Here is a 19502-nt window from a genome sequence, read left to right as displayed (position 1 = left end):
CGGAACTTGACCGTAACCGACTAATCGGATGGATTATACTCTATTTTGCACTAATGATCCTCATGCATCCTGCAAAGCTGTAATTGGGCAGTGTAATCGTTCAGTTGACTGTAATTAGACAGTTTTGAGCCAATCACTTTTTTTGTTTAAAAAAAACTGCACTAAATCCACCAATCAAATTTGTGCACAGTTTCTATAGCAACAGTAACTCACCAGCTTTTCTTTGTCAACATGGACGATTTCTTCACCTTATATAACGTCACGGCTGGATATTTATTCCACAATCTTCAAGATTACAAATTAATCTCTACCTAGTTATAAAAGGCAAAAATTGTGAAGCCAGACGAACTTCTTTGCACAAATTTGAAAGGCGAGAAGTCGCATATAACCTAAGGGACTCTGAAAATAAACTCAACGTTCCATTACCGCGCACAAACTATTACAAAAACAGCTTCAACTATAGTGGCGCCATTCTCTGGAACAGTCTTCCTCGTAACTTAAGGGAAGCAGAGTCCCTTTGGCAATTTAAACGATTACGCAAAGAACTGTAAGGCACGGCATTCGTGGAAAGCAGCTTTTACTTTTTATTTAAATATTTTTATTGTATTAGTATTAGGCATTTTTAAAGCTGACGAATTTTGTACCGTGGATAAATAAAGATTATCATATCATATCATCATTTAATATATGTTTTGGTTATCATTTTCGGCCCTGACCGTGCGCAAGCCACATGCGTTGGAACAACTGGACCAAAACAAAAGTTCCTGTTAAGATGTAGTGTGCTTCAAACATAAATTGCAGTAGCACTGTTGTCAAATTAGTCAATTGATTTACATTTTTTTCCAAGTAAGTTGAAGAATTCCCTGACGAATATGGGCAAAGTCAACTTGGAGAAAACGACTAAAAGAGTCAAAAGGACGCCGGATGGTGGGAGCGCGCTCTGTGCATGCAGTCGGTTGCGCAGGCCTTAAATCGGTAAAATTCGTAAAAATCGTTTAAGTTCCGACTGACCTTAATCCCTACCGCCACGTTCAAATAGTTAAATCACTTGCGATTGCAAAGATAATGTACGGAGCTTGTCTAATTCATATCAGTAAAGAGACCACAAAAGAGGTCAACAGTCTTACGTAAAACTTTATTTAGAGTGGTAAATCAAGAGTGGAACATAGATGGGCATTCAGCAAACACGAGGAAATATAAGCAAAAAAGAATAAAGAAGTCTTCTTATTACTGTCTATTTTTTCATCCTAGTTTTAAGAGCAAACGACAAATTCTGGTACGAGGCTTTAAACTTGACGGATGTGACTGAACCTTTCACTAGCCATCAGCAAAGGTAATGACTTATTTCAGAAACCGAATTGGCGATTTCTTTCGGCTAGACAAAGCTTATAAGAAAGTGAATCAAGGTTTTGCAAACCACTTTGTTTTGCATTTTTCTCAAAGAAGTTATCATTGCGGTATACTTGTAAAAAAAATGTAAAAAAAATCTCCCTAATAGCGGAACTTATTAGCTCAAAAATGTGTACTTTTATTTGTCCAGAGACATCATCGGGTCCGAGAAGTAAACAGTTTTCCGAGAGGGAAACTCGAATCAACTGTGAGCTGCGAAGAAAAATAATATACAAGAATTATCATCGGTATATTTTAAAAGTCAAAAGAAATTGTTTATTGTCTTTCAAATATATTCCGCAAATTTTGCCTGGGTTATCGACTTTTTTCAGTACCACTTTCGACTAGTACGTGATATTTACGTTTTTTCTTACAGCAAAACGCTTTCCAGCTTGAAATAATCGTGGCATTGAATCGACCTAGGTATTGAAAACTCAATGAAGAATATCACCAGAAGAAATGCTATCTGATATTACCTGTTTAGCTAGGGCCTATCGAGCATTTTGAGGATCGTGGACAAGCACAAATTATTATGACAGATTACAAGAAATGATTATAACTAACTCGGCGCGATGCTTATCGTTAGCCTGCGTAGCAGTCGTTTCCGTTTCCTTCAAGCCAAGCGGGGCAAGCGCGCGAGGGCATTGGGCAAAAAGGAGCAAAAAAGTAGGAGCGGGGGGGGGGGAAGGGGTTTCCTTTCCTTCCCCGCCCCTCCTCCCCTACTGTTTTGCTCCTTTTTTCCCAATGCCCCAGCGCTCTTGTAAACTAATTGTTAAGTACACTTCATTCTGAGAGTAGGTGAATGACCAAAAAGTTGCACAGAGTGCAGAGTAGACTCTTATCTGTAACTTGAACTGTTTTAGCCTCCTTCGCACGGCGCTCTTTGGGCTCATCACGCAACCTCTCCACCCACGAGAGATTGCGCGAATGTTTGTTTTAACAACAGAGTTAACAAGGTAATTTGGTCACTGTAGAGAGATTCGAGTGCTGACGTTCGAAAAGTCAACACTCAATTCTCTTCCCCCCCCCCCTCCCCACCGACCGACGCAGCACCACAGGGAAACTAACCCTCTCATCTATTTGAACCCGAATAAAGTCTACGTGGGAGGTTAGAATTCCATTCGATACGACTCAAATGTAGAGATATGTTTGTGCATTGCATATATGGGCCACCGCACAAATGCCAAGTGTGAATAAGTTCGCTCTATATCGTTGGAAAAATACATGAATGACTATTAAATAAATAGATAAATAAATAAATAAATACCAACTAACTAATATTTACATACGATGTATAACGAGAATTGCAAGAGAGAACACGCGATACTCAGCAAAGAAGCTAAAGACAACAATACCTACAATATTCCAACACTGTATGTTTAACTTCACCACAGTCACGTTATATCGTTTCTTAAAGGTTCTGTGGACTTTTTTTTTCTGAGGAATAACAAGGATAAGGACAAGGTGGAAAAGCGTTCATAACAGTCATCGCCGTTTCTTGGTTCTTTGTTTTGCACTTCTTAAACTTGCAAGTCTCTCTTCTCTCTCCTCCTCCACATCCTCATCTCCACCTGAGCTAAACTCTGAGTCAGAATCACTCTCAACCCTTTTCCTTTTGCTTTTAGTCTCCTGTTTGCTTTTCTCGTGTGTTACCAAGTGTTTGTTCAGCTCCTGTCGACGAGTAAACTTCTTTTGGCAGCGTGAACACTGGTAAGGCTTTTCACCAGTGTGTGTTCTTTCATGGAACTGTAGCTGGCATCCTTGAGCAAATGCTTTGTTACAGTAGCTACACTTGTATGGCTTCTCTCCGGTGTGAGTCCGCACATGTCTCACCAAGCTGTATTTGTCTACAAATGCTTTATCGCAATGGTCACATGCGAATGGCTTTTCACCAATGTGAGATCGCTCGTGAATTGTCAGGCGACCTGATGCAGCAAAAGCCATTGGACAGTACTGGCATTTGTAAGGCCTTGCACCAGTATGTGTATTCATGTGTAGTTCTAGATTACTTTTAACCACACACACAAAAGGACACTGTTCACACCGAAAAACGTCACCTGTGTGTCTCTTAACGTGGCCTCTTAGTGCACTTGAGCTTCGAAACGATTTGAAGCAGTGAGGGCAAGTGTATGCTTTCTCGCCAGTGTGAGTTTTGACGTGCATTCTCAGCCTCTCAGCGGTCTTGAAAGTCTTTTGGCATACCCAGCATTCTTTCACCATATGGGAATGAACCCTGTGCTCCAAACAGGCTCTTAACGAGTCAAACTCATCCTTACAGTGGCAACAACGAAAGCGGCCTGGGCTAGCACCTGACGACAAATAAATAAAGATTACTATTATACGAAATAGCGTTTTAGAGCGCAAATACGCTCCAACTTCAGGCTATGTTCACGCCGGGCCATTTCCAAATATACCTGGTCCAAAAACTGAGCGGGACAGCGCCTACTGTCCCAGTTTTGATCCTGCAAAAAAGCAGGTTCAATTTTGGTACCGTGCGAGTTCAAAGATGGAACCGGTAACGTGAAGCCATTCGTGAATGAGAATACGTGGCGTGTTTTTTGCACTAATAATAATACTATTATTTCTTTAATCTAGTTATTCTAATCACTCACATTCGCCCCAATCTATTCCAGGAGAGACAAACAAAGAAATAAATAAATAAAACTGAACACGCCCCGTGCAAACACCTAGGGCCAGTAAGTTTTGGTACCAGCTTTGCAATTTAGGCTTGGGTACTAAAAGTCGTTTTTTTGCTTTCTGTGCCTGATTAAATGGTAAAAAGAGCTGTTTTCCTCGCGTTGATACAGTCCTGTGTCGTGACACAAATAATTATTCGGTGGAAAGTGGTGTAATACGACTGAGTATTATTTAGTAAAAATTACCAGCCGTATTACTAAACTTTCCGTTGGATAACCTCAAGGCAATTAGCTGTCATACAGCGGCTTTTAATTGAGTGCCGTACAACCAAAAGCAAAGTAATAACATGTACTCTGACCAATGACAAAAGACGTAAGCAGCGAAACGAACCAATTAGAACTCGAAGTAAATACGTGTCACCGGTGCCAAGCGCGGGAAAATGCGTGTGAGGTCGCGATTGGTTTTGGTTCTTCTTGTCATTGGTTGAGAAAGTGCCGAAAATTTTGCTGATCAGTCACAGAGCAAGGAAAGGCAAAACCCAAGCAAACGCGAAATTACTTTCTACACTCAATAGAAAAACACTCTTAAGAAATTGTTATTGTAAAATTGTTAAGTAATGGCAAATTGGTTTGCACTACAGTAACTGTCTGGAATATTAGTATTAGTCCACTTTTAAAATAACAGGAACCCGTAAGCAATGTCAATAAAACAACATGATTAGCAATCATTTCAAGCCCTTATCGCGCTAAGAATTTCAGATCTGAAGGGCTTAATTTAGCGAAGAATGGGAATAACACAATACAAATATTATGACACCACAAGAAATAACCTGTGAACAGGCTCCCAAGTTAAGTGGGGGCGATAGGGCGAAGACAAAAATTCGCCCGGCTCGCCAATTTTTCTTTTCGCCCTATACGCCACTTGGGAAGCTGTGCACAAGCTACACAAGAAAACAACATTTAGTCAGTTTATTACCGTTTGTCCACCTTCATATGAGGAAACAAATTATGTAAAAAACGGCAAAAAACATTGGGCTCACGATTATTTTTAGAACGTGTCTTTTACCAAGCACACAGTAATGGTTGACCGTTGTAGTAAATGTCACATATCCACAAACACTAAGGGAAGCCTTGAAATAGGTGTCTCTTGATATACATGTAAAAAGATTAAGCTTCACCATAAGGCTTTGAGGATACAAACTGAAATTGAATAAACACGTTCAATTTTGCTTTTTTTGACCTGGCCTCTAGGCCTTGCTTTCGATTCAAAATTACTTCTTATGTTACTCATTCAACTGGGACTCATATTCACACACTTTCTCACTTGTGTTTGCATGAGGTTATGTGTTAACACAGTTCACCATTTTCTATTTATTGAAATTAAAGAGAGTTCTTATAGTGCACAGAGAACCTTCTAGATCTACTTGTTCAAAATAGAAACGTAAAGTACTACATACCTCGCAAAGCACTTAAGACAGTAGACTTGTGAGCCAAGTTACAGGGATCTTTGTCTTTATGGAACAGCACAACATGTTGGAGCAGGTCTCTGTAGGGTGCCTTTAAGGACCTGAACTCTTCCGAGCAATGTGGACATTTCTTATAATGAACAGGGATGTGGCGATTGTAAAGCTCTTCGGTACTGAAACTCAGGGAGCACTTTGGGCATTTATATGGTTTGTCTGCTGTCTGGAAATAACTAGAGTTAAAAGGAATTTGAGTACCAGAAGACAGAGAGTCTGTTGGGCGTCTGTTGGTGTTTTCATTAGCGGATGGTTGCTGAAAATAAGGATTGCTCTCACTGTAGACACTAGATTCACTGGTGCTGGAATTGATACCAGAGACTAAGGAGCCAGCAGAAAGACGAGTTGCAGAGCTGATGCAGTAAGTTCCTGGTTGAACGTAATTTTGCTTGACGGCTACTGTACTCGGTTGATTCACTGTGAAATTAGGAATTTCACTTACAAGGGGAGAGCAGCTTACAGTTCTTGTGGGAAGAGGTTTGTTTACAAACATAACAGAAGCTGCAGGGTTAACTTTGTTGACATTTAGCAGTTGTTGATTGACATGTTTGTCGCCTTGAAGATTACCGTTAATAAGGATACCAGCAGAACTCGGAATGGCTCCCTCAACTTTAACAGTTGATTGTACAAGATTGTTGTAGCCACTTGTATCAGAAGGAAGGTTTACAGGTCTGACAGGCTTTAATGGTGGAGCAACTGTATAGCTCTCAACTTTACCGCTGTGAAATGTTCCTTGGGGGAATAGCATAATCTTACTGGGCGCACTAGGGCTTGCAACTATTGACTGTACTGTGTTGAAGCCTCTTCTATCAGCAGGAAGGCCTACAGGTCTTAAAGGCTTTGATATTTGAGAAACTGTATTGCTCACAACTTTGTTTCTGCTAAATGTTTCTCGGGGGGACACCATATTCTGACTGGGTGCAATGGTTTTTGTAACTGTTGACTGCACAGGCTTGTTGAATCCACTTCTATCAAGAGGAAGGTCAACAGGTCTTTGCGGCTGTGAAACTGGTGCAACTGTATAGTACACAACTTTGTTTCTGTTAAACGTTTCTTGGGGAAACACCATATTCTGACTAGATGCAGTGTTGCTTGTAACTGTTGACTGTACAGGCTTGTAGTGGCCACTTCTATCAGGAGGCTGTGACACTGGGGCAACTGTACAGTTCACAACTTTTTTTCTGTTAAATGTTTCTTGGGGAAACACCATACTCTGACTATATGAAACGTTGCTTGTAGCTGTTGACTGTACAGGCTTGTAGTGGCCAGCTCCATCAGAACGCCGTGACACTGGAGCAACTGTATAGTTCACAACTTTGTTTTCATTGCAAGTTTCGCGGGAGAACACCATATTCTGACTGGGTGCACTGTTGCTTTGAACTGTTGACTGCACAGGCTTAGTGAAGGCACTCTTATCAAAAGAAAGGTCTACGTCAGGTCTTTTACATTGTGATGCTTGAGCAACTGCATAGTTCACAACTTTGCTTGCGATACAAGTTTCTTGGGCGAATACCATATTCTGACTGGGTGCACTGTTGCTTTCAACTGTTGACAGTAAAGACGTGTTGCATCCACTTGTACCACATAGAAGGTCAACTGGTCTTCTTGGCTTTGATGCTTGAGTAACTGCATAGTCCACAACTTTGCTTCCCTTGCACGTTTCTTGGGGGAATACCATATTCTGACTGGGCGCACTATTACTTTCAACTGTTGACTGTAAAGGCGTGTTGCATCCACTTGTACCACAAGGAAGGTCAAATGGTCTTCCTGGCTGTGATGCTTGAGCAACTGCATAGTCCACAACTTTGCTTCCCTTGCACGTTTCTTGGGGGAATACCATATTCTGACTGGGCGCACTGTTGCTTTCAACAGTCAACAAAGGCGTGTTGCATCCACTTGTACCACAAGGAAGGTCAACTGGTCTTCCTGGCTGTGATGCTTGAGCAACTGCATAGTTCACAACTTTGCTTCCATGGCAAGTCTCTTGGAGGAATACCATATTCTGACTGGGTGCACTGTTGCTTTCAACTGTTGACCGTAAAGGCGGGTTGCGTCCACTTGTACCACAAGGAAGGTCAACTGGTCTTCTTGGCTGTGGTGCTTGAGCAACTGCATAGTTCATAACTTTGCTCCCGTTGCAAGTTTCTTGCGCGACTACCATATTCTGAATGGGCGTACTGTTGCTTTTAACTGTTGACTGTAAAGGCGTGTTGCATCCACTTGTACCACAAGGAAGGTCAACTTGTCTTCCTGGCTGTGATGCTTGAGCAACTGCATAGTTCACAACTTTGCTCCCGTTGCAAGTTTCTTGCATGACTACCATATTCTGAATGGGCGCACTGTTGCTTTCAACTGTTGACTGTAAAGGCGTGTTGCGTCCACTTGAACCACAAGGAAGGTCGACTGGTCTTCCTGGCTGTGATGCTTGAGCAACTGCATAGTTCACCACTTTGCTTCCGTTGCAAGTTTCTTGTGCAAATACCATATTCTGAATGGGTGCACTGTTGCTTTCAACTGTTGACTGTAAAGGCGTGTTGCATCCACTTGTACCACAAGGAAGGTGAGCTGGTCTTCCTGGCTGTGTTGCTTGAGCAACTGCATAGTTCACAACTTTGCTTCCATTGCAAGTCTCTCGGGGGAATACCATATTCTCACGGGGTGCACTGCTGCTTTCAGCTGTTGATTGTACAGTGGTGCTGTAACCACTTTTATCACAAGGAAAGTCAACAGGTCTTTGAGGCTCAGATGATTGGGCAACGGCATAATTCTCCATATTCCCACAGGGTGCACCATTGCTCTTAACTGTTAACTTTACAGGCTTGTTGTAACAACTTCTATCAGAAGGCTGTGATACTGGAACTACTGTTTTGTTCACAGCTTTGCTCCCATTGCAAGTTCCTGGGGGAAATGCAATATTCTCACTGGTCACGCTGGTGCTTGTAACAGGTGACTGCACAGGACTACTGCAGGCATTTCTATCACTAGAAAGGTCAAGAGACCCTCCACACTGGGCTGCTGGAGTAGCTGTGTTGCTACATTCATAGACGTCTGAAGAAATTCCTTCCAGACTTGGATCTCCCGAGGGTTGATACACTGTAGGCCTTGTGTCCTTGTCCCCATTATTTCTCAATGTGACTCTATCGCTCTGCTCAAAGTCATTACTAGGTTGAACATGTTTTGAATAATGGTTACCAGTTGGTGTTTTGATACAGTTATGTCCACCTGCATTGAAGGAAGGAATCCTGTTATCGGGGTGAGACATTAGGTGGCAGGATGAAATGAAATGTCACAGGTCTGATAAACAGAAGGTGTCAGCAAATCAACCAAATCATCTGTGAAAGAGAAACATGCATTAATTACAAAACAGCACTTGCAACTATTTGAATCAAACCAGAGAGAAGGGAGACACCCTGCAAGCACAGCCTGTCCTAACTCCAAAGAAGGAGGAAATAGAGAAGATCTGAGGAAATTATGCCAAGTTCTTGAATTCACCATAGTACAAACGTTTGGCTGTTTTTATAGTGCACTCATTAATTTTGTTGATAAACGGAAGGTCAAGACGGAGCCTTCTGTAACAAGTCAAAATAGTTTCTTGGGATTGCCTAGAAATGTCCAAATATGTGGAAGACTGTGTTTGATAAGATTCTGTTCACATCCTTTGGAATTATAAATCAAAGGCAGAAGCCCTAAGAAATACTCGACACTTAAACTGTGAAATTCAGCAAGTTTAAAGAAAAGAAATAATTTTTTGAGAAAAAAATTGTTCTGGCAAAGGCTGCTGGAACATGAATGTTGCGACAGTTAGTAAGTAAGTAAGTAAGACTTTATTTTATGAGGGTAACAATTGACAGTAATGAAACTGATAAACTAATAGCCCTCAATGTTCTCTGTGTTCTCAATGTTCTCAATGTCCCCAGTGTTCCTGATACCTTTCAAAGTCAGGGCATCAATTAATAATCCTGGGGGTCATTAGATCTGGGTCTCTCCAAAAAAACTTTAATGATTGTTTATGTAGGATTATGGTAAAATAAAGTAAACGATAGAACCAAACAACGTTTCGGAGGCGTCATTATCAAGTTCAAAGTAATAGAAATGAAGTCAATGTCAGAAATAGTTCACCACAAGTTAACATAATATCTGAAATTATATGAAATGTCACACAAATAGTCATGATGACTCCGAAACATTGTTTGGTTTTATCGTTTATTTTCACTTGCCTATATATGTCTAAACCTTTACTTATAAGAAATTTGTACTGACATTTTTTAATTGACCGATTATTCATACCGTAATAATTTGTCAAAGTTTTGAAAAATGTGCACAGTTTTTTGGTAAGATGGCTCACAGAGCAATTGAAATGGCCTGCATATGGCTTTCTTTGAAACAAAAACTGATTTGAGACATAAACTAAAGCCACTCAGAATAAATTAATTCTTTCTTATTCCAAGTAATATATATAAGCTTGTCTCTGTTTCTGTTGGATGGCAAATACTTGTGAAGGCATGTGATTCGGCCTGGTTGTGAAATATCTGTATCTAACCAAATTCTCGTATATGCTCAACAAAAACTTCACATGATCTCTGCAGAACCTTTCTTCTCTCAAGGAAAGAAAGAATCTACCAGCAGGGTGGATTTGACTATAACAAGAGATGACTCAAGTCTAGAGCCAGGTTAAAATTCTCAGTAGATTAATTCAGTTCATTGGTTTGCTTATAAACTTACAAAACAATTTTGTATTAAAAAAGTTTCATGGCAATCTCCATGCTTAATAATAAAATTAATGTTTAAGGAACAGTTTGGATTTTGTAATTTGTTCATGAAAATGAAACACATTGAAAATGTTGTAAATACAAAGCATTCTTAACATTCCACACAAGAAAAGTAACTTGTACTTGCATTAAAAAGTGGAGGGGGTGGATGAAGCCATAGGTTAAATTTATTTATTAGACTAACTAGCCACAAAATACCGGAAGCAATTTCATTCTTATTCATGCTTACTGAAAAGCTGACAGTCTCTAAGCCTTTATGTTTAACAAACCATGTTCAACTATCTGTAAGCTAAAATAATGAGCTATTTAACAATTGAAGGACTTACCGGTAGTCAAAACCTATGCTTCTTGAGTAAAATTTGGCTTAATAATTCAAAATGCTCCAAAATATCTCTAATTTGGGACATACAGAGCTCATAACGTAAGAGGCATAGTTCTGTATCTAGCCAACAACTCTTCTAAAAAGTTGACAACATAAAAAACAAAGTTAGAGGGCCAACACTTGGTTGATTCTTTCTTTCATGTTTTGCTGATGTACATTGAAGTTTTTTTTTTTTTTTTGGACAAATTTACATACACTAACAGATAAAAAGTAGAACCACATATCATAACAAGACTACAGTGCCAAATTAAGCTAATTTGGAGCAATTTAGATTTCATGGCTGATTGAAGGGATGCCTCATTCTTGGCATGTGCCATTTAATTTATTCTAAATATAAGAAAATAAAGCAGAGGAGAAAAGTCGCCACAGGCAGAATCCTCCCAACCCCATGGTCTAGATAGGGTAAGGAAGATACCACATAGTATAAAATAGCTCTCCACAATTTTGGTATATTTGTTACTAAATGCTTGAATAGACCTTGTCACTGTAAATCGTGTTGGGAGTCTGGAAAAATCAGACCTCAGACTCCTGGATGCACACTACGCTGCAGAATGCAACTGCATGCAAATTTTACAAGTAGGGAGGGAGTGGTCGAGTGGTTAGAGGCGCGGACTCGTAATCTGGAAGGGCCCTAGCTTGGATTTGTTTCAGGGTAGCCCCTTATCAAATCCTCGGCTACACTTTGTAAATAGCCAACTGATAAGCCTCCCTGCCAGATGGGATTTTTAAAGAGTTTCTGTTCTGTTTAAAATATTTGTTTGATTACACAGCCCCACAAGCTCCTAGCTTTAAATATAACTGTGTATACAGTCATTTCAACTAACGTTGTCGGTTCAAAGCATGAAGCTAAAAGGCAAGACCGAAAGTTTACGTGGGATTTTTATGAATAAATTCATCAAAATCAGTCATGCCTGGAGAAAACAATAGGTTGTAATTAGCAGTACAATGACCTGCACGTGCAGGGATGATTTTGATGAAATTATTCATAAAAAAATAATCCCACAAAACATTGCAGCCTTGTCTTTTAGCTTGATTTTAATCCGACAACGTTAATTGAAATAGCTGTAAATAAACTTACTTTATCTATCTCAAGGCTGTTGCCTGAGAAAAATTTCAAGGAGTCCTCAAGGCCAAAAGCCGAGAAGTTAGGAGCGCAACCTGTAAAGTGTTAGGTGCTGCTGCAAAACATTTAGGCGACCAGAGCAGGCTACCCTGCTCCTGTTAGGCAGCAGCGTTGTATCTTTATCTAAATCTTCACTGAATTTATTTAGCTCTGATCACTCACTATGTTACCCAGTCGCAAAATTAACAAAATAATTCTCTTGTTCAAGCATGGTAAGATATGCCTGTTTGTACGCCCTCCGCGAAGCTTCAAGACAGGTGCACATATTTTTTTTTCAATAAAAACAGAAAAGTTTCAATCTACCAAGCAAGAGTTGGTCTTAATTCACTGTTGTATCTCAGTTGCGTTTACTTCAAAAATTCAAAACATACAAGAACCAGAAGAAATCAAACCTTGCACTACTGTTTACCTTCACCCAAACAATCTACTGGTAGTATTTGTAATTTGACTGCAGTGATTCTTAGACTGCTAAAGAACCAATTATGATTTTCTTGGTACAATAAAAACAAAAGATATAATGCATAGCATTATTCTTTTAAATGGATCTTGGCTAAACTTAATTTTTGTTTGTTTACAAGTTTTTTCTCTGGTTGAAATCTGGAATTTTAAAACAAATACAGGTCAACACCCAAAGAAATGACAAACTAACAGCAAGTAAGAAACACATATGGCCATAAAAGTCATCATTCTTATCAGCAAATGCTTTGATTTTAATGCCCTGAACACCCAAAGAAAGAACTCTCACAGAGCTGCTATTCCAGGCAGGCCAGTTATACAGAAATAATATACATTTTATTTACATTTAGACCTATAACTGGTCTACGTGTCCTTAAACTACATATCACGGCAGCATGATCGGAGATAAATCTCTCAGAAAATGGCTCTTCAGCAACGAAGTCATCAGATTGGCGCACAATGATAACGTCTAGGGTGTGACTGTGTATATGGGTAGGTTCCTTCATGTGTTGGACAAGACCCATCTCGTTTAAAAGATCTGTGAAGCGTATATTATTTGGATCCATGGGCACATCCATGTGGAAATTGAAATCACCAGTTATCAGTAACTTATCTCTGGACATGATGACAGATTCAAGGTATTCGGCAAACTCGTGAGACAAAATGCCAGCAGTTATTGGATGGTCTTCTGAGTAGGGTGGTCTATACACAATAACAGTGCACACACAAGTAGAACCAAAACTAACCAGCCACTCAGAAACCTCAAACGATGTTTTCTGATCAGAGTAAACATTGTTGACATTGATCCCTTCTTTGACTAACAATGCAGTGCCGCCACCTTTGTGACCAGGTCGCGGACAATGTTATGTACAAGTGTTCTATATCCAGGCGGAGTGAGCTCGGTCAAAACAGCAGAATGATGATCTTTAAGCCAGGTCTCACATATGGTAAACAGATCCGCTCTTACATCGCACACTAAGTCCAGGAAAGCAGCTGATTTAATTCAACAACTTCGCATTTAAATTACACAATGTCAACTGTTGATCACTGAGATACAAATGAACATGAGGCGGTGTTATTAGGTTTTCAGTGTTTCGCTTCTATCTGGAGCGTTGGAACCAGGGGGGTACTCGGGTATAAACGTGACCGGGGGGTCCGATGGAGCCTAATATTTTGCACCCAAAAAAATACATGGACCTTCTATTGTGCACCCAAAAAAATACATGACTTTTATACCCTAAAAATGCAATCTTAAGAACAGTATACACTCTGCCTTTCTGCCTTTCGGATCTTGCGGGAACTTTGGCTTGAATTGCGTAAGAACTGTTAGCCTGGCAGAAATTCGAACCCAAAAAAATATGTGCAGATTTTTTCAGACCCAAAAAAATACACGGTTAAATCTTCAACCCCCAAAAAAACGGGAATTGAAAAAGTTATACCCAAAAAAATACGTCGCCCCCCCCCCCCCCCCGACTCCTTCACGTTTATATTCGAGCAACCCCCGGGGGTGTTGGGTACTTTGACTCAAACCATTGAGGCGAGATGAAAGTTGAGCAGGTCCTGGGTTCAGCTTAAACACTAATGCGCCGATCAACTCGAAACTTCAACTTCCCCCCCCCCCCCCCCTCCGGGCAAACCCCAGGCATTTGAACTTTTGAAGATTGGATCGTTCAAATTCCCGCCCCCTCGGCTCAAAATGGTGTTCAAATGCCCCTCCTAAAGAACAATCGTTGTCGGCTCCTGTCATGAGTTACTACAAAAACCACAACTTTAACATTAAAACTAATGATTGGAAATTGAATTTATTAAGTCGGACAATGTCAATCAGCAAGCGTAAGCTGCTCTAACACCGAAACACGGCGAAGGTTGTTTAACGAGAAATACATAATAACATATTTAAAATGAGTTAGCCGGCTACGTAGACTGTTCGAGTAGCAGGGTATTCTCCAGTTTAAGCCAAAGTAGCGGTTTTTCATTCGACAATGTTTTTTTTTTCTTTAACTGTTCACTGCTGTTTTATGGCTATTCTAAAAACCCCTGCAGACACCAATGCGGGAGAAAGGTGCAGCTTGACTGATTGCATAAAAAACTACATCGTTTAAAGAACTAGAAATACATATTAATTAGTTAGCCGGCTATGTAGAATGCTGCTCGAGTGGCAGGATATTCTGCAACTTAAGCCAAAGCGGTTTTTCATTCGACAGTGTTTATTTCTTTCACTATTCACTGCAGGACAAAGCCGCAGCCTGACTCATTGTACAAAAAATCTACATCGTTTATATACAATCTATAAAAACAAATTAATATTTAAGCATCTCACTTTTGCAGACCTTTTTTGGTAAGCTTTTTTTGTAATGCTGTATCTCTTCCTTTAAACTCCTCCATCTCGTCCAAACACGTATTTATAGCTGTTAGTGACTTTGGCGCCCCCCCAAAAAGCGACTTGAAACCTGACCCTTCCGGTTCAATTTTCCCCACCCCACCCGGGCAAGGTCAAATTCCCCACCCCCCGGCACAGAGAATAGTCAAATGCCCGGGGTTTGCCCGGGGGGGGGGGGGGGGGGGGGGGATGCTGAAGTTTCGATTTGATCAGCGCATAAATTGCCTAGCAACAGCAGACGGGATGTAGCAGTGGTGTTATATGCACGGGCACTTCTGTCTCTTGGCGCTAAGTATATGCACGGGCACTTCTGTCTCTTCGCGGTAAAGCATCGAAGGAATGCAAGTCGGGGTGTACAGTGTACCTTTGCATAGATAAATATTGATGACTCTTTCACAATGATTCACGATCCATGTCCTGATAAACAATGCCCTTGGTTCAGCTAAATTATGAGGCCCTATTGTTCACGATGCAAATTTTGCTCATCAGCCATCCAACACCACAAGTTGAAGGAGATCCAAATATCGATAATTCCGGCACCAATACATTTTTGGTGAGCTCCAAACTCGAGGTGGAGACTCTACATTGCCTTAGACATTTATCTTCGTGTTGTGTTTTCCGAAGAGAGGACACAGAAAGGAGAAAAAGGACCCAGAATACGGAGGTGGACATAGCGTGGCAACGCCAATAATCGATTCAAGATCGACTAATCGAAATTATGAAAGTCAACGAGACATTTTAGCCGGGATTTTAGCGTGGACACAATACATGACAATACCACGATATTACGAAATGGCACAATGCAGCAAAAGATCACATGTTAACTACTTTTAGCGGATGACAAGGCATATATGTACCTAAGATACAGTATTTCTCGACCAGACTGACAAGCTTTGGCAGAATCAAATGACCACATGCCTTGCTGTGAATTTCAAACTCGCATCCGTCATGAAAATTTTATACTCAAAAACAAAGAAATAGTCCTCATATTGAGAAATGTTTCCCAAAAGAACACAGTAATAAAACGCTTACACTCGTGCTCACCTGAAAGACCCCATCCTTGATCGGGTGACCTGCAACCTTTCTGCACGTGCAAACCGAAGACACATTGGCTACAATTTGTGTCTCATACATGTAGCACCTAACGTCGTTCAACTGTCTTGCCCCTGGGATGAGCTTGAACAACCGATATCGCATAGTTTTACTCCAGCGAATAGAAACCAGCCGCAGTGAAGGGATTGAAAATCTGATCGCAAGAGGTACTTGGATGTATCAAGACACCCAGGGGAGATGGTAGCCTGTGTACAGCCGCACCCTAGGGAGATGGCAGACTGGTGGCTTTTGCGTAAAATGCCAAAAACTGAAACCAAACAAATGGCCCAGAAATAGGCATCAAAACTAGAATGCATGTTAAGCATAGAATGGATACCCAACAAAATATCTGGGGTAACAGCTAACTTTTGGGAGGGAGGTTCCCCTTTTTACTCGTTAAATACCTGTTAGAAGAGACTACAAAGGCCAGTTGTCAATAAGGGGATTGGGTAAATTAAATTCTAATCATGGCAAAAATGCAAAATTTTTGTTCAAGCAGAAAGCTCGTGGTACTTGCTGCGTAAGCAGAAAGAAAACTGGCCTACAGAGATTGCGAAATTACAAATATACGGTTATCGCAGCATTTTTACACATATGCAGGATTCTAACTAATTACTGGTAGCTTAGCCTGAAGTTATGTTACTAGATATGCGGTTGCGAAACTGTAACGATAGGCCACTGACAATCATAGTAAGTATACCGCACAAGCCTGTCTGAGCCCCAATACCTGGTTTATGATTTAGACCAGTATCACCGACGTTGCTGATGCTTCCCTTGAAGCGCATGAACACTTCCTTGGGTTTTTCGACATACCTTACATAGGAGCACGAACTATAGTGCCGGCTATTAAAGATGAGTTTACTCAGTGAAACTGTAGTTCCTATTAGCAAACCGTAGAGGGCAATGTTATGACGACGCGAGCAATGTGCTTGGACATAGCCCGAACCGGTGTAGCCAAGAGGCTTTCTTTTCCCCACTGCTTAAGTTACTTATATAACGCGAGAAGTCGTAGCTTTGTTAAAGGTATCACTTCATTAAAAATGCTCACTTATTTATTCTTTCTTTCGCAGTTCAAATGTATGAATTTTCATATATTCACTTTCATCTCGTCACCTCTACGGGTATATTATGAATTCACAATATGACCAGCTCCCTGTTGACAGCATCACTCAAAAATTCTCGAGATATTATTGATTTTGTGATTTGGCTTTGTTCTGAGACGATTTGTGACGTCATCATTTTTTGAACAAAACTTTAATATCTCTGGAACGAGAGAAGATATTCCCAAAAAGAAAACGCCATTCTTTTTTAAGGGTCGACATTTTTCGGTGAAGCGCTCAAAACGTTGGGTAAGAGGCCTTAGGGAAATGCAAATGTTCAAATGGAAACGCAGTTTAGAAGAAGGACAGAAAGACCAAAACGAGTCGCGTTTCTTTCGGTCACCGGAATGAAAAGTTGGTGTGTTGTATGCGTTTTTATCCCATCCATAGAGAATACAGCCAATCAGAAAGCTAGAAACCCGTTGCATATTCTGCAGTATGCAACGGGTAGTATTCCACGCAAAAATCCCGGCATTCCTCGCGGCCTACAAATTTTTTTCCGCCAAAAGATCGATTGAAGAGCCTGCGACAGGTCAAAATTTTCATTCAAAAAAAAATTACTGTCAACAACTAAAACATGGAAGAAGAATACCCCAGTTTTGACCTTAATTTTGAATTCCTGGAACAAGACGTCGAACAGGAAAGTTAATTCAATGATTGGCATGGGACAAATTAGTTATGCAGTACTTTCTCGTGGTATACCGTGAAATTTCTCCACGGTATCCCACTCGAAAGCATTGCACAACTAGTATGTATAAGGGGAAATTAGAGAGGTCTCATCCTGCAGTTCTCATACAGGGCTCATACGGACTGCTGATGGGACACCAACGTGTTGATCTACTCCTTATTGTCTCGCACGAAATCTTATTAGCTGTGATAACATTTAGCTCTTTTCCCCGGGTAAATGAACTTCCACGGTAAGACCTCCGCCGTCGTTAAATTTCTATTGCTGTACTCGAGCTCCATGTCTCCCATCACTCTCGTTTGACCTGAAACTCTTGCGCACTTTCTCAGTGACTCTTGTGTGGTAACGAAAAGTTTTCAATATGTTTAAACTTTATTATCAATCTTTTGTTCTCATTTGACCTCTCATCCTAGTGTACTCTCATCTACTCACATGCACTCTCAAAGGGTTCGAACATGTCAAACTCTCATTAACTCTCTCGCTATACCCAATCAAAGAGTTTTGAAACCGAAGCAACTCTGGGAGACTCTAGTTTGACCTCGGTCTTATTAGTCACAGAGTGTAAATTGAAACCGCTGCGGGCGCCCACATCCACCGTTGCTAGAATCGAGTTTGATTATTAGCTTAAAGAGGGTGCCTACTTTTGTTACTGCGTATACGTTCTGTGCATCTCGAGATACTCGGGATTCCTATAGGTGGTGCCTACTAATAAAGGGATATTTTCGCGCGGTTTAAAACTATGCGGAGAAAGCAGAGCTTACAAGTGCTCTTGGTATTCAAAAAGAAAATTGGGGGTAGCCATACATTTTTCAAGATAATAAAGTTTCAATTTGGAAAGAAACACCTTACATTGCTTAACAACTGTTGCTAAAAAATGCGTGGTAACCCCAATTTTCTTTTTGGATGTCTTTGCTGAGATCTGCTTTTTCGGCATAGTCATAAACCGCTCAAAAATGTTTCGGTATTAGCAGGCACCGTCCTCAATCAGCTTTTTTGTGTGCGCGCGGTGTGCCTTCTCAGTTACGTCACAAAGGAAACATTCGGTCGAACTCGGTGTAGGCGAGTTTCTTTGAAGGCAAAAAGATGTTTATCAACTGGAGATGGAAAATTCTGTCAATTCTTTCAGAGCACGGAAAAGGGAGAAAAGGCACCTTGAAAGGTACGTCGAGCCGTTTATCTTTTCGAGTCATTTCTTCAACAGGTTTCGAGATCTTTCATAAAACTAAAAGGCCGTAATTCATTTCTAAGCTATCGAGAAAACTGCTCTGTGCTTGAAGGCTTCGTTTGTGCTATTTTTAAGTAGCACGTTTACCTCCAATAACCGTCCTACTAACATTGAACCGGTATGCGTTTCCTGGATATTTCACACAAGCGATCCTTCGACTAAGAGCGATTTTAAATCCAATGTCAAACTCTGTTTTTTTATTTTTCGATTTGACATGGTCGCGGTTTTAGAATTTTGTGACAAGCACACGCGATGTAAGCATGCCGAAAATCACTTGGGAACCCTTCTGAGAAACTTAGATGTATGCCCTCTTTTCCCATGGCTGCACAACTTTTGAGATCTGTAATCAAACTGTCGAGAATCAGAGTTTCACAATTCGTGGTATAGTTAATTCAAGGTTCTTACTTAGCGAGCGTTCGTTTTCAGTATTGTTGCGAAGGCAAAAGGCCAGAGCCGAGTTTAGCATGAGTGGAGAGTGCGTTTTTGTGTAGCTGTTGCTACAGGTCACCTCCCCCGTGGGTATTCCGTTTCCAAATTTTAGGGGCGTTCTTTTCGAAATTGAAATTCCGTGTATTCTGTTATTCCTAAACCGGAATAAGAATGGCTAGAATAGCCCCAAAAGAATGCACCCTTGTTTTCTATCGAACTTGTTTTTCACCACCCGCGAAAGATCAATGGTCCAAAGTTATTACCCGAATCTTGAGATCAGGCGTAAACGCGATTCGAAATCTCGCTATTGCAACTG

At 40.7% G+C, this 19502-nt stretch overlaps 1 protein-coding gene across 3 annotated transcripts; it reads right to left on the bottom strand.

The window, feature by feature from the left end:
* Positions 1-1114: 1114 nt before the first annotated feature.
* On the bottom strand, positions 1115-15753 carry LOC146484295 (uncharacterized). 3 transcript variants are annotated; one of them, XR_014863637.1, is made up of 4 exons: positions 15700-15753; positions 5483-8877; positions 2749-3698; positions 1115-1602 (listed from the first exon to the last, which is right to left on the bottom strand). XR_014863637.1 is itself a non-coding variant. In XM_085104864.1 (3 exons), exons 2-3 carry the CDS (start codon positions 8805-8807, stop codon positions 2875-2877), a joined length of 4149 nt encoding a protein of 1382 aa, XP_084960990.1. In that variant the 5' UTR covers positions 8808-8877; positions 15700-15753; the 3' UTR covers positions 1115-2874. The 3 variants fall into 3 exon arrangements, 2 of the variants coding, with proteins under 2 accessions (XP_084960990.1, XP_084960991.1); XM_085104864.1 differs by having other exon boundaries at positions 1115-3698; XM_085104865.1 differs by lacking the exons at positions 1115-1602; positions 2749-3698 and adding an exon at positions 5054-5225.
* Positions 15754-19502: the final 3749 nt, after the last annotated feature.

This window comes from Pavona decussata, unplaced genomic scaffold, assembly GCF_977016875.1.
Source record: "Pavona decussata unplaced genomic scaffold, jaPavDecu1.1 SCAFFOLD_34, whole genome shotgun sequence".
In the NCBI taxonomy this organism is placed as follows: Eukaryota; Metazoa; Cnidaria; class Anthozoa; order Scleractinia; family Agariciidae; genus Pavona; species Pavona decussata.
Note: the sequence above shows the minus strand (reverse complement) of the source record. Positions and strands in the feature narration are given on the sequence as shown.

Excerpts from the sequence above, each read along its gene's own strand:
- LOC146484295 (XM_085104864.1), bottom strand. The coding sequence starts at position 8,807 with ATGTCTCACCCCGATAACAGGATTCCTTCCTTCAATGCAGGTGGACAT. Across the intron at positions 3,699-5,482 it reads TGTCTTAAGTGCTTTGCGAG|GTGCTAGCCCAGGCCGCTTT; the intron begins GTATGTAGTACT and ends ATTTGTCGTCAG.